The 15022-nt window shown below is 26.9% G+C and overlaps 1 protein-coding gene across 2 annotated transcripts in view; it reads left to right on the top strand.

Annotated features, from left to right (window-relative positions):
- LOC100202994 (tyrosine-protein kinase receptor torso) overlaps positions 1 to 14480 on the top strand; it is a 73107-nt gene extending 58627 nt beyond the window's left edge. For both annotated transcript variants that reach the window (XM_065805937.1, XM_065805938.1), the window contains exons 17-25: positions 4456 to 4603; positions 6147 to 6364; positions 6861 to 7045; positions 11400 to 11474; positions 11574 to 11687; positions 13348 to 13562; positions 13692 to 13732; positions 13845 to 13941; positions 14061 to 14480. In XM_065805937.1, the coding sequence (XP_065662009.1) occupies positions 4456 to 4603; positions 6147 to 6364; positions 6861 to 7045; positions 11400 to 11474; positions 11574 to 11687; positions 13348 to 13562; positions 13692 to 13732; positions 13845 to 13941; positions 14061 to 14352 (1385 nt within the window). In that variant the 3' untranslated portion in view covers positions 14353 to 14480. The remainder of the gene's footprint in view (positions 1 to 4455; positions 4604 to 6146; positions 6365 to 6860; positions 7046 to 11399; positions 11475 to 11573; positions 11688 to 13347; positions 13563 to 13691; positions 13733 to 13844; positions 13942 to 14060) is intronic.
- Positions 14481 to 15022: the final 542 nt, after the last annotated feature.

Genomic DNA, 15022 nt, shown 5'->3' with positions numbered 1-15022 from the left:
TACTTTATTTACCGATTTACCAGTAAAAGTTGGTAAAAGCTCAATTCTAATACTTACAAATATTGATTTTTTTACTAAAGGTCATTTAAAGGGGTTTGTTTTCTGATTGCCTTTGATGGAAAGTTAAAAAAGTACTCCATTGTTCATTCACTGTTTTTTCCTCAAAAAACCTATTTTCAAAATCTCTCCAAATGACTTTAAGAGCCTGGAATCTATTATTTTTTGAATTCACGGTTTAGATTCTTTGTTTTTTAGTTTTAAATAATTAAAAATGATTTGTCTTATAACTTTTAAAATTGGATACTTTTTTCTTTACAGGTTTTTGTAGTAGCCTTAACTTTTGCAGTTTTTAATTATGGGTAGTTATATTTGAAGTTCTCTTTTGGAACTTTATATCTCTGAACAACAGTAATCAGATTTCATTGAAAAATTGTTGCAAATATTTAAGATTATATAAGTTTCTATTTTACTCTCTAAATTTATTTTGAATATTATTTTTTTATTTTGAATATTATTTTTTTATTTTGAATATTGTTATTGTATTATTTTCCATTTACCACAATTATAAAAATTATTGCAGTAACTTTTCTTAAAATGTAAAAAAATATATTAATGAAATTTACAAAACGTTGTAAACTTTCATCTAGTTTAATCTTAGAAAGTGTAACCTCAAGGGTCTGTATTTTAAGTTATGGTTGTCTTGGATTTTATTTAACTTTGATTTTCTTGGATTTTTTGCAAGATGTTTCCTATTTTACACTAGGATTGATCTTTTGTACGTTTTTAAGTTTACCTATAGTTTGATAAAAAAAAGTTTTAGCAATATTATATTTTGATTACCTTGGATTGGATTTGTAATGCATTGTAATAAATAAAGTACTTAAAAACAGCAGTTATATAATTTATTTTTCAACAAAAAAATGAGTTTTCAGGAAGCACAAGTGTCACAAGGAAGCACAAGTGCCAAGCAGAGCTTCGCTTATTCTTGATCAAAATTTTCTAACAAAAAGTTGAAAATACTTGTTTTGATTCTACTCTTTTTGCAGTTCTTTTGCTTGTTACTTCAAAGACCAACATTTTTTGCTTGTTACTTCAAAGACCAACATTTTTTGCTTGTTACTTCAAAAACCAACATTTTTTGCTTGTTACTTCAAAAACCAACATTTTTTGCTTGTTACTTCAAAAACCAACATTTTTTGCTTGTTACTTCAAAAACCAACATTTTTTGCTTGTTACTTCAAAAACCAACATTTTTTGCTTGTTACTTCAAAAACCAACATTTTTTGCTTGTTACTTCATAAACCAACATTTTTTGCTTGTTACTTCAAAAACCAACATTTTTTGCTTGTTACTTCAAAAACCAACATTTTTTGCTTGTTACTTCAAAAACCAACATTTTTTGCTTGTTACTTCAAAAACCAACATTTTTTGCTTGTTACTTCAAAAACCAATATTTTTTGCTTGTTACTTCAAAAACCAACATTTTTTGCTTGTTACTTCAAAGACCAACATTTTTTGCTTGTTACTTCAAAGACCAACATTTTTTGCTCGTTACTTCAAAAACCAACATTTTTTGCTTGTTACTTCAAAGACCAACATTTTTTGCTTGTTACTTCAAAGACCAACATTTTTTGCTCGTTACTTCAAAAACCAACATTTTTTGCTTGTTACTTCATTTTTAAACTTGCTACACTTGTGAATTTAATCAGTATCAAAGCTCCATCATTGATGAAACAAACAGCACAATTAGCCTAATGCTGCTGTTTTTTCTGTTGCTCTTTCTGCAGGAAGTGACCAGTAACAGGAAGTCTAAGGTTCCTGTGTTTGTTTCTTTCTGGTGAATGTTGATGTTTAGAAATTTTCTATTTTTTAAGAAAAAGTTTTCATCCAATATAATAGTAAAACATTTCTTATCCAGCAGCAATGATCTTTCCTTTTTATTAATCATTTTAATATGTATTCCCTTAATGTTCTTTATGTTAAAGCATTAAAACTAAATCCATCCAGAGATGCCTGTTTTAAGAGAACTTCTCTGATTGACTCATGGATTAAAGAAAAATGCTTCTTTTGTTATTCCATGTGTTTATTCCATGTGTTTAACCAAGGTGGTACCACATTCCTGTTGTAGATCCTGTGAACTGAGATTTATTTTTTCATTTCTTGCACACACTTTTAGATCAATTTCATGTTTTCAGATATCTCTCATTTTTCGTTACATTAATTTAATTGAGTGCATTATAGACCACCTAATTCTGATGTAATCATGAAACCTCATTTAGGCAAAACAAAGCAAGGTCATCTTATATTAATGTGGTATTACAATATTAATAAATATGTTAGAGTTTTTGATAATAGAAAGTATAATTATTCAAGAAGAGATTAAAATTCCTTCAACAGGTTTATTGAAAATAAAAAATGTAAACAAATATAAGCCACAAGATTCTGTAAAAGTACTAAAAATAATCAGAACAAATTAACCTCAAATTGAAGAGAGGTGTGTATAATATTAGGCAACAAATTCTGTAAATCGCTTGTTGAGGAAGAAAATTATAGTTTGTATGAAAGGACAAACTCTAAACAAATTTTTGATCCATATACAGTAATCTCCTATTAAAACGTTCTGAAAAAAGTTTCATCATTAAATCATAATAAATCTATGGGTTATGATTCTATTCATCCAGCAGTATTGAAAAATTTAACCTCAATTATTTCAGCACCCCTCTCTATGTTGTTAATCAAATCATTTATTTCCTCTACTTTGCCATAAGAATGGCTATTGGCAAATGTTGTTCCATTATTTATAAAGGGAAACAAAATTGAACCTGGAAACTATCGACCTGTGTCTTTAACATCGGCTTTGTGCAAGTTAATGGAAAGGTTGGTTAAAGTTAGTTTAATATTTTACTTAAATAGCAACAAACTAATTAATCCAAACCAGCATGGATTTTTCCCTTCAATAAGTTGTACCACTAACTTGTTGGAAACTTATGACTTTCTTACAAATCTAAATCTAAGGATACCGGTAGATATTAATTACTTTGATTTTGCCAAAGCATTTGATAAGGTTTCCCATAAAAAAATTATTTATAAATTAAGCAAATATGGAATAGACAATCAATTAATAAAATGGATTCATGCTTTTTTGACCAATAGAAAACAAAGAGTCTTATTAGGAGATTCTACATCAAAATGGATACAGGTAACTAGCAGAGCACCTTAAGGCTCGATGCTGGGATGCCCCTACTATTTGTTCTATACATTAATGATATGTTAGACAATATTACGTGTTACTGCAAACTGTTTGCAGATGACACAAAGATATTAGCTGCTGTTTCTAATGAAACATTTAAATTTACAAAATACTGTTTATAAAATATTTGAATGGGCTAAAACATGGTCTATGACTTTCAACGAGGAAAAATATAATGTAATGCATCTTGGTCAAAATAACAAGAATTATAAGACAATTGCTTTTATCATTAGTAAGACCTCACCTGGAATATGCAGTGCCTGTCTGGTGTCCACACTTAAAAGGTGACATAATTGTAGAATACATACAAAGAAGAGCGACAAAAATTATTAATGAGTTAAGAAATTACAGCTATGAAGACTGGCTAAAAAGATTAGGAATTGTGTCTTTAGAGAGCAAGAGCAAGGGGTGACCTAATCTATCAAAATAAAATCCAAAAGAGATTCAAAACTATCAATTGTATAAACCCTTTAAATACCAACCAACTGCATTTAAGAAATCAGCACTCCATCACAAAGCAGATCCTAAAATCGTGTTTACCAAGAATTGTAAACAATTGGAATAAACTAAAATCACAAACAGTAAGTTAATAAAACTATAAATAAATTAAAAAGCAAGATAGACAATGATTGTTTTAGAAACAATCAATTCGAAGACTTTAACTTAATACTGCATTCTGTTTTTGTTTTTTTATAAAACCTTAGCAATAACCTTGTATTATTATTATTATTGTTGTTATTATTATTGCTTTTATAATTTTTGTTAAAACTATTTGAAATTTTGAATTCTTTTAATTTACCACACAAAATATCTTGACACCAATAAAATTTAAAATTTTTGAATTTGTCCTATGGTATTCTCAAATAATAAAAAATAGATGCTGAAGCCCTAACAACAATAGACAACTTTAATATTTTTACACAAACTAAAATCTGTGTACCTTATCATTTAAATTAAATTATTTGAAGGTAACATTTTTATATCTCTATTATATAATTTTATAAACTGTAGTGATTTATATATTTAGTTAAAAAAGCTGACCTTTTTATTTACTAGGCATGTCATTCTATATTTAACTTGGAGCGTTGTTATTTGTCTGCATAAAATACATTTTTCTTTTTTAATTTTTTACATAAAACAGAAAAAGGCTTTACAAAAGTTTTACAAAATCAAAATGTTTTATTTGAAACTTTTTCTGTGCTTAGAAAACACATCTACAATCATTGCTGCCATCTTAGTTCCTCTGCTTGTTATTCTTATTATTTTTGTTACTGTTGTTGTTGTGATGAAAATTCAAAGGAAAAAAATAAAATCTCGACCATCAATCTGGAACCAAGATATTTGCACAATGGAGTAAGTGTTAAACTAATACACATACATACACACACAAGCAGATATATATATATATATATATATATATATATATATATATATATATATATATGATATATATATATATATGATATATGATATATATAAATATATATATATATATTATATATATATATATATATATATATATATATATATATATATAAACACACACTTCTAGACCTACTTTACGGCAACATGTGCAAAAATTTGACTATAAGGCGACATAGCAGTTTTTTCCACAAAAAAAAATTTTCGCGCTATTACGACTTCGCTCATTTTATTATTACTCCTTTGAGCATATTCTATTAAAAATAAAATTATTGCAAATTCCCACATACAATTACACATGCATTGGTATACAAAAAAAGTGTTACCTTAATGTTTTCCTTTTGTCGATTTTACTCAGTTACCTCACCTTAATGTTAAACATCATTGTGGAAAGTCAGCAACTATGAAGGAAAACCTTAACAGATGTTAGTGAAATGAATGATTTTAAGTTAATAAGGTATAAACCTTACATAATTCAGTAGAAAACAAAGTTTTGTGTTTTGCCTTTAAAAAAAAAAGAGTCTTAGTGAAAGAAAAATCTATATTTTTTAGTCGCGCATTTTATACACACACTGCATGCTAAAATTTTGGAAAATATTTAAATATAGTTGACTAACTCCTAAATTATGCTATATGTATATATGTATGTAAATATATACATACATATATATTTACATACATACATATGTATACATATATATATATATATATATATATATATATATATATATATATATATATATATATATATATATATATATATATATATATATATATATATATAAACACATACATGGGTTTAAATAAATGTCGGACATGGCCGCCCCTCAGACCATTCTTTAGACCTGCTAAAGGAGGGCAACCAACCATTGTTCGTTTTTTGAATAGTATTATGTTGTGGCTTTGTTTCTTAAGATTTGAAACCCCCTGGGTTGGCAAAGTAACAAAAAATTAACTATAAAGAGAAATTTTATACTTTTATTGGAAGTTTCTCTGATTACTCTAAAAACATGAACTTAAGTGTAGTGGCTCTAAAAAGGTTTGTGAAGGTAAATACAGTAAAAAATATTTTCAGAAAATTTTAAATTAGACTTGATATAATATTTTTGTTAGAAAAGGAGTCTCTTAAAAAATAATTTTGATATGGGAAATAAATATATAGGAAGATTATTTAATTGATGAATCAAAAGTGAAACCAAAACTTTTATTTTTATACACTGTAATAAAATAAGAAATTTTTAAATTTTCAAATAAGTAGAGCAGAATTTTTTTTTTTTTTGTATTTTCAAACAAAAACATGTTTTTTAGTGTTTCTATGACATTTTTATTTTAGTGTTTCCTTGAGTAGAGTCAAGGATTCACAATCTAAAGCTTGTATTAATTTTTTTATATTATATATTATTAGTTTGTTTTATCTTATTATTTTAATAGATATATGGTAATTTTTTTAAAAAAACAATGGCTTTTGTTTTAGAAACTACATGGGCATTGATTTTCAAGCAGATGAATGGGAGATATTTCCTAATAGCATTGTTTTAGATAAGAAAATTGGTGAAGGTGCGTTTGGAACTGTGTATATTGCAAAACTCAATGCAGATGTTTTTGCTAAGACAAAATATGCAAATCAACAATCCAAATCTGCTTTTTATGATACTAATGTAGATACTAATGTAGCAGTAAAACTTTTGAAAGGTATTATGTTGCAAATGTTTATGTTGCAACTTATTTTTCAACTGCTTTGCAATTAATTTGTATCAATTAAAGTCATTTGCTTGTAGTATAGTTTTAGTTGAGTGTTCTCTTGGTGTGTGCTATGGAGTTGAAACCCATGACATGGAACTCAAAATGTTTCTTTGTGTAGCGCTTTGACAAGTTAAATGAAATGTTTGTGTTTTTAAGTTATAAGGTTGTAACAACCATTTTTGAAAAATAGTTTGTTTTTTTAAATTAAAAATATAGCATCTCAGTTTATAGTGGCTCTATAAACTCTAAAGAACAGTCATATGTGTTTTAACTATATTTTTATTGTTTGGTTGCAACATGTAGTTTATACTGTGTAGTTACTATATTATATACATTATTATTAATGTCATATTTATACTATAAATGTTTAAACTTTTATTGATTTTTTGTTTTATTTTAATTATTTTTTGCTTTATTTTAACTATCTTTTGCTTTTTAAATACAGATGGTGCCAGTCATTCTGAATATTCTGATTTTAGAGAAGAAATAGATCTTATGAAAGGAATTGGATATCATAAAAATATTGTTAATATGATTGGTTGTTCAACAATTAAAAAGCCCTTATGTTTAATTGTTGAGTATATGGAAAACGGAGATTTGTTGCAGTTCTTGAGAAACAGACGCACTAAGGTAATATCATAATTATATATAATAGTTCATACGATTAATATAACATTTGAGTGAACTACTAAATTTACAACATGAATAATATTGTGAATTTAGTAGTTCACTTGAATGAATAATAATGCTCAAAAAAATTTCACTGGAAAGAATCTAGTATAACTTTTATAAAAATTCTATAAACATTTTTTTATCAATAAGTTTGTTTTATTTTTATTTTTTTTCTTGAAAACCACTATAAAAAATCTCTACTCATTTTTTAACAGTTATAAACAGACATAAATAATTTGTGTTTATGTTTCAAAATAATTTTTTTAGTTATATATAAAAACACTAAATCAGTGTGTATAAGGTGTGCAATACCTGTTTAAGGACTAATGCGCACTAGGTGTCCCAAAAAATGGTGAAAAGTTAAAAATCAAGGGACTATACTCTTGAAACATTTGACAAAAATTCTAACCTAAAGTCAGTAAATTTGAAGTTTAAAACTCCGCAAAAATTTGTATTTTTTTTTTTTTACAGTTTTTTTGCTCATATTTTATAGTATAATATCATATAATCATTTTTCTTATATAATAATATAATAATAATAATAATAATGATATAATATAATCATTTTTTATTAAATAAATATAATATAATATAATCAATTACAACTTGTACAATTATATGATGAAATACAAAACTTTTATAGACAGAAAACAACATTTCTTTTTATTAAATTAAACACATAGGAGTACATTGGAAAGTACATAATAATATAAATACAATACATAATATATACACAATACATAGGAAAACAAACACAATATTTTTCTCCTTTGGTAGATGATTCACATTGTCTTGTATTTGCTTGATGTCTCTTTCAACACAGACATTTGAAGTAAAGAGATATTTGATAAACAAACATAAATTTTAAAAACTTTTAGTGTTCTTCAGCATTTTACTCCACTGCTAACCTATTGCTCAACTTGGTCCTTTGAAACACCATTAATTTCAAAAATATACCAGGGCTCTGGGCCAATCAAAAGAAAAAGTCTTGTTTTGGAAATCAAGAAATGAAATATTTCAAAGATATGCAATTTTTATCTTTTCATTGTGTTCAATTTCATTGTTTCTATATTTATAACTTTTAGATTCAATTCTAGATCATTTTTAACAACTTAAGATTATAATTAATTGCTTTTATTTTCTGCTCAAAATCCTTCTTTGAAATGTTAAAAGGTTTTTTAATTACGTAGAATGAATTTAGAATTAGAAATTAGAAACTAGAGTTTTATGTTTTATAGCAATATCTGGAGCAGATCTTTGAATGATGCTCTTTCTCTTTTAGCTAAGGTGTTAAAAAGCATTGTAAATATATTTGGAGCTTCAACCATTGTCACGTTATTATGTTGCTTCTCTTTCTCTTTTCTACAAATAATATAAAAGGCGCTGCTCTAAAGAGCTTGTACCATCTCCTAAAATTCATTCTTGTGTTACTCGTCACACTCTCTAATAGTGGTTGCTTGCAGCCTTGTTGGAAGTAAAGATGTTGAAAAAAAAACTCAAGGGATCTCATTTTTACAATTTTGGTGTATTTTTAAATGACTTTTGCTTCTTTGTAAATAATATAAATAACTGTTTTATTGAAAATAATTACTAATAAGTTAACAAAAAAAACAGAATTAAGAACAAATATATTATTTTTAAGTTTATTAACTAACTTGAGCTTCATTCTAAATATAATCTCCTAAGCCTTATTTGATTCATACAGAAATAACTTTAGCAACAACATACTTGATTATAAAATGATTAACACATACTCCTTCAAAACACACAAGTTCAAATCCAAAATGCTTTTGTAAACACCAGAGGTGGAAAAAGTAACAAATTTTGTACTCAAACGTACTTAAGTGAAATTTTACTCAAGTACAAATAAACGCTACCGGTTAAAAATCAGCACATTAAAAACGTACTCAGAGTAAAAGTTATTGTGTTATTTTTTATCACACATTGTCAGGTAACAGAACTGATGAATTTTTTTTAAGTTTGGAAAGCTGTTGATTTTTAAAATTTGTAGCTATATTCTCACCCGCTTTGAAGTGAATAACAGTCCAGCATTGCTAAATAAATCCTCACAGGCAGCCAATGCACCAGTGTTCAGTTTGAGAAAAATGTTATTTATGTGCAGAAATGAGTTTAACAGGTCCTTTTTGTTTGAATTACAAGCAAGGTACCCATTTATCTACCCTGTACCTTGTGACCTGGATTTCATTGATGAAAATAAATTAGGATTTCTGGTGGTTACAGGGTTGCTTACATTTTGCCGCAAAGTCATTAAAGGCCTTCGGCTTCAATGAAGGTTTTCTCTGTAACAAAAAATTTTTAATTCTTTAGACATCATATTCATTTAATATGCTGAATTTAAAGTATTTGCATTAGCAAATAAAATTTTTTACTGACATTTTATTTTGCTTTACATTTCTTAATACACATTTATAAAACTAAAGTATAACTGTGACAGAAAGACTAAACACTGTAAATGTTTCAGAAACCTACAGCAGACATATGTAACTACAGGATCCTGGAGCTCCCTCAACATTAGTGCAAACTAACCAAACTACAAAGTAATATTATAAAAGTATACAATTAATATTAAATTACCTCGACATGTTTGCAGAGGTTTGATGGAGAGTGCTTACATCCTCCCATTTCAGTCAACTTGGGAAAACAGTTTATATTTTTTGGAAAATTTTCAACAGTGTCATTAACAAAAAAAAGGCATATATTTCATCTCTAATTCATGGGCCTGATCCTGTTACAATTCCTCAACAATAAGGCATAATTGCAAAAAGTATTACTTCAACGCTTGAATCAAATGGCCACATTTTTCCTGTCATTCCAGTGAAACAGATTAATCAATTGTTAAACATTAAAATCACTCTGGCTTTGGTTATTAAAGTTATTTCTTTCTTAAACTCATCTACTGTTTGACAGAGTACCTGTACACATGACAGCGTACCTGTCATTGACAGCGTACCTGTCATTGACAGCGTACCTGTCATTGACAGCGTACCTGTCATTGACAGCGTACCTGTCATTGACAGCGTACCTGTCATTGACAGCGTACCTGTCATTGACTTGCAAAAGTGTTCTTCATTACTCTCTTCTATAATCTCTGAACTATTTAATAAGCTCTTAACTGATTCTTTTTTTTTGCCTGCTGGTAAATAAAATTTGTGTTTCCAATTTTTTAAAACTCTAGAGAACACTCTGAAACCTTTATTTTTAATTATTTTCCCTTTTATTTCTCTGATATTAGCAAGGCTTTTAAGTCTTTATATATGAAATTTCTTATATTTCTTCTTGTGTCTATTAGCTTACTTTCTGACATTACTCACATTCTGTAGCAGACTTGTTAAACTTGTTATAACAAAATTAGACGGTGGCAACTAGGCTATGGCCATTGTTCTTGACCTATCAAAGCCTTTTGAGAAAGTCTGGCATGCTGGTCTAGTCTAAAAACTTATATACCTGTAGATGATTTAATAGACTGGCCTCTCTCAATGTCTTCTTATTACGTTTCTTGTTTTTTATTATGACTAAAACAACTTTCTTGGCATCAAATCTTTTTGAAAAAATAGTTAAATTTAAAACAGCCTGACTAGAACAAAAGTTGTTTTAAATGGGCTATAATAACAATCCTATGGTGTTTCTGGAGATCTTCCTAATATGAAAAAAATCATTCTTAACTGATTCTCAACTTGTTCTGATTGTATTAAATAAACTAATCAAATAAGGAAACAAAGAATTTAAACACAGCGCCAAGGATTTGATCTTGATCAGGCATGTATAAATAAATTTGAATAAATTTATAATATCTGTAATAAAAATATTGATAAATCATATTATTGTTTATTTTCTCGTTTTTAATTTTAAATAGTACATACACATCTAGCACAAATTTAAAGAAGTACATACACATTAAGCATGAATTGCAGTAAGCTAAATGTTTTTCTTTAAGGCCATACTTTTTGAATTTTTTTAAAATTGAGTTTCTTTTTTGCTGGCACCATGTCTGAACTATTTTAAAAGCACAAAAAATATAGTTCCGCACAATTTTTACTGTCTGATAGAGCCTCGCCCTATCACACAGTAAAAATTATCATTTTGACAACTGATTTTGTTATCGATTTTTTTTTACCCTATTGGTTACTTCATGCTCATGTGAAGTAGCAATTTCTTCAAACATTTCAAGAAAACAAACAAAGCAACATATCAAGCTTTAACATTATATTTATAAGAACAATAAAAAAGATCTGTTATATCTAAACCTTTTGTGTTAAATTAGAACAAAATTATAAATGTATGTGGTTTTTAGCTTTGTTCTTCAAAAATTGATGGAGAGCCAGCTTTAAGCTTTATGTACACACCAGGCTATCAACAATCTCTTGAGGTTCCTTCTTTCTCTTTTTAATTTTAAATGCATAAATTTTTACTATAAAACAATTCTTATACAAAATTTCTAAACTTTTTACAAAAAGTTTTATTCTAGACAACAACTTCAGAGAGTTTCACAGGATTGATGCCCAATAATGTACCACTAGATGAAGAAGTAATAACACCTGAGGATTTACTTAGTTTTGCATGGCAAGTGGCATCAGGAATGGTATGTTTTTTGTGAAACAATTTTTTAAAATATTCTATGCCAGGCAAATATTTTTTTAATACAGTAATTTTGTTTAAGAAACACAGAATATAAATGGGTAAAAAATAAAGAAAGTTTCTAAAAATTACTTTTTCATTTTTTTTAACAAATTTAATCTAAGCAAAGCTGCAAACAAACTTTTTTATTTATAAAGTTGTAAGCTGAAAATAGTTCAAAAAATCCTATTAATTTTACTATTTACTTGGCAACAGGTATGGACATATTAGGGATCTTTGACAAACATAGTTTGTAAAAAATGGCAAACATAGTTTGTAAAAAATATAAACTAATGAACAGAGAGCTGTGAAACAAGGGCTTATAAGATGAGCAATATATGTTTGAAAGATGAGAGGTATCCGTTTTAAACTGTCCTTGAAAACCTTAAAAAAACTGCTAAACAACCTTATCTCTCCTAAAGAAAACATTACATGTTCAAAACCATCTGATATACATAACTTTAAACTTCCTTACATTGGACAAATTTCACACACATTTCAACACCAGTTAAATAAATATATTAAAAAATATTGTAAAGATAATATAAAAGCAAGACTAGTTTTTACACTTTTTAAAATAAGTAGTATGCTTTCATCAAAGGAAAACCTTTTGTATAATCTTTTGTAAAATTTCATAGCAATTTTCATACCATTTCATGGTAATTATTTATTTTATAAAATGTAGCTATTGTAAAATCTATCAAATTTTTAATGTTGCCAAAAAAAATTGCTTATATACAGAAATTGGAACTAATTTTTTGTACGATTATAATTTTTTGACAATGTCAATTGATATGGATGAAACATTTTAAAAAGTTTTAAAAAAATTGTTATTTATTTGAAAGTTATTACTAAACTAGTGCTACTTAGACCATTTGGAAGAATATATATATAAATATATATATATATATATATATATATATATATATATATATATATATATATATATATATATATATATATATATATATATATATATATATATATATATATATGATAGATTTGACAACCATGTTTATACTTGTCAACGTGCCCATGTAGTATTTTTGAATTTTTTTTTTTTTAACAATTTTTTACTATTTTTTAGTTAACGTGTGAAATAAAGTTGAAGTTATCACAAAAAAATTAGTAGTGTATACTGCATGCTTTGATTTATTGTATATTTCACAACTAAAACTATATTGTTTTAGTTGTGAAATATACAATATATCAATGTTGTTGTTTTCATTTACTATGTGTAAATTGCAATTTTTTGTTTACTTGAGTATAATTTAAATGTAATAGAACTCTTTTAAAGGTCTAAATTCTATATTTTCTACATAGCTTTGTTATACTGTTGGTTTTTTGCATTAGGTTTCTATGAGGACCACAGAATTTTTGATCAAGTTATAATCCTTTTACATTTTTTAGAACTCCTGCTTAATTTCTATTAGAAGGAGTTTTATAAGATTTTTTTTAACTATTGTATTTTACTATATTATTATTAATTGGGTTATAATCATAAGTTTGTTAAAAACTATAGATCATACGAAAAAGCAGAATATATAGGTCGAATATATAGCAAAATGTATAGGTCTCTTTTTTTTTAATTTTTACTTTTTTTACTAATTTTTATATTCTATTAGGAATATCTTTCATGTATTAAATTGGTACATCGAGATCTAGCTGCAAGAAATATCTTAGTTGGTGCTGAAAAAAATGTGAAAATATCTGACTTTGGTCTTACACGAAAAGTCAATGATGAATTGAATTATATGAGCACAAAAAATCGTCGTTTACCGGTCAAGTGGATGTCAGTTGAAGCCATATTCGATCAAATGTTCACGTCATTCAGCGATGTGTAAAGTTCTTTAATATTTTTTTCTTTTGTTTTTGTTAACACTAAATAATGTACTCTACCTAAATTAAAATACTACCCAAATAGAAATTAGAAGGTTAATAATTCGTTGAGTTGTGATTGAATTTTTAGATGGGCGTATGGCGTTGTATTATTTGAAATTGTTACGCTAGGTAAGTATAAATAACGATTGCTGTAATGTATTAGGTATTAATGTATTAAGAAAATTGTATTAAGTTTTTTTCTTAAAATTTTTCATACTTTTGTGTTTACTTTGTTTTACAGGAGGAACGCCTTATCCGACTATAAGTAATCGTGAACTTCTTAATCTTTTGAAGTCTGGTTACAGAATGGATCGACCAGAAAATTGTTCTGAACCCATGTAATTGATTTTTATTACTATTATTATAATTTTTTTTTATTAGTATTTGTTTTTTTTTTGTTTCTTTGTGACTGTCGGTGGTTTGCTTCAGTTAATGTTTCTTTTTTAACAATATTTAGGTACGATATCATGTTACACTGCTGGAATGAAGATCCATTACAGAGACCTACCTTTACTGAGTTGCGTGAACACCTTGAAGAAATAATGTCCAAAGGCGATCACTATTTTAGCTTCGATATTGACGAAGAAAATACTTATTACAACGCAGCGTCTTTTAATAGCTTACCGTCAGAATCTAATGATGACGTACTGGAGGAAGAGATATTTCGAAAACCCGTGCAAGTAAAATCAATTAAAGACTTTTCAAATGTGAACGAAAGATACACATTTTCTGAAGCCTTGAAATCTTAAACTGAACTTCGTGGTTTTCAAAGTCTAAAGCCTTGAAAACAAATTAGTCACCGCCATGTCTACTTAGCATTTAATTTTGTAATAAATCAAGTGTAGTAATAGTGTGAAATAAATTAAAACATCTTAAATTTTGCAGGGGTAATCATATATTTAAAGTTGTTTAAATATATGATTACCCCCTTTGTCTAATCTTTGTCTTACGATTATAAAATTTAAGTTGCAAGCTGAAATTTAGTACTTTTGTTAGGAATATGAGAATTTTGTAAATACGAACTTGTGAAATGCGAACTAGTTAAAAATTTATGAGCGCGAATTAACGTAAGAGCGCATAATGATTTTACAAACATTGGTCTAATTGTAAAAAACCGACGTACGCACTGACACTTAATAAATCATAAATAATGTACATACGTTTCCTGTTTGTTATTGTATTATTGAAATATATAAAATAATATATATATATATATATATATATATATATATATATATATATATATATATATATATATATATATATATATATATATATATACACACACACACATACAGTTGTGGCCACAAGTCTGTTGGATCCTTAAATATAATTGCATTTTGCGTCATTTTGCTGTTTCAAGGTTGTTGAAAGCCTAGAAATAAACCAAAAAGCTGTCAGTTTTATTGCTCGAACTAA

The sequence above is a fragment of the Hydra vulgaris genome, chromosome 09, assembly GCF_038396675.1.
Source record: "Hydra vulgaris chromosome 09, alternate assembly HydraT2T_AEP".
NCBI classification, from domain to species: Eukaryota; Metazoa; Cnidaria; class Hydrozoa; order Anthoathecata; family Hydridae; genus Hydra; species Hydra vulgaris.
The sequence above is the reverse complement of the archived record's forward strand: the minus strand, read 5'-3'. Positions and strand labels throughout refer to the sequence as shown.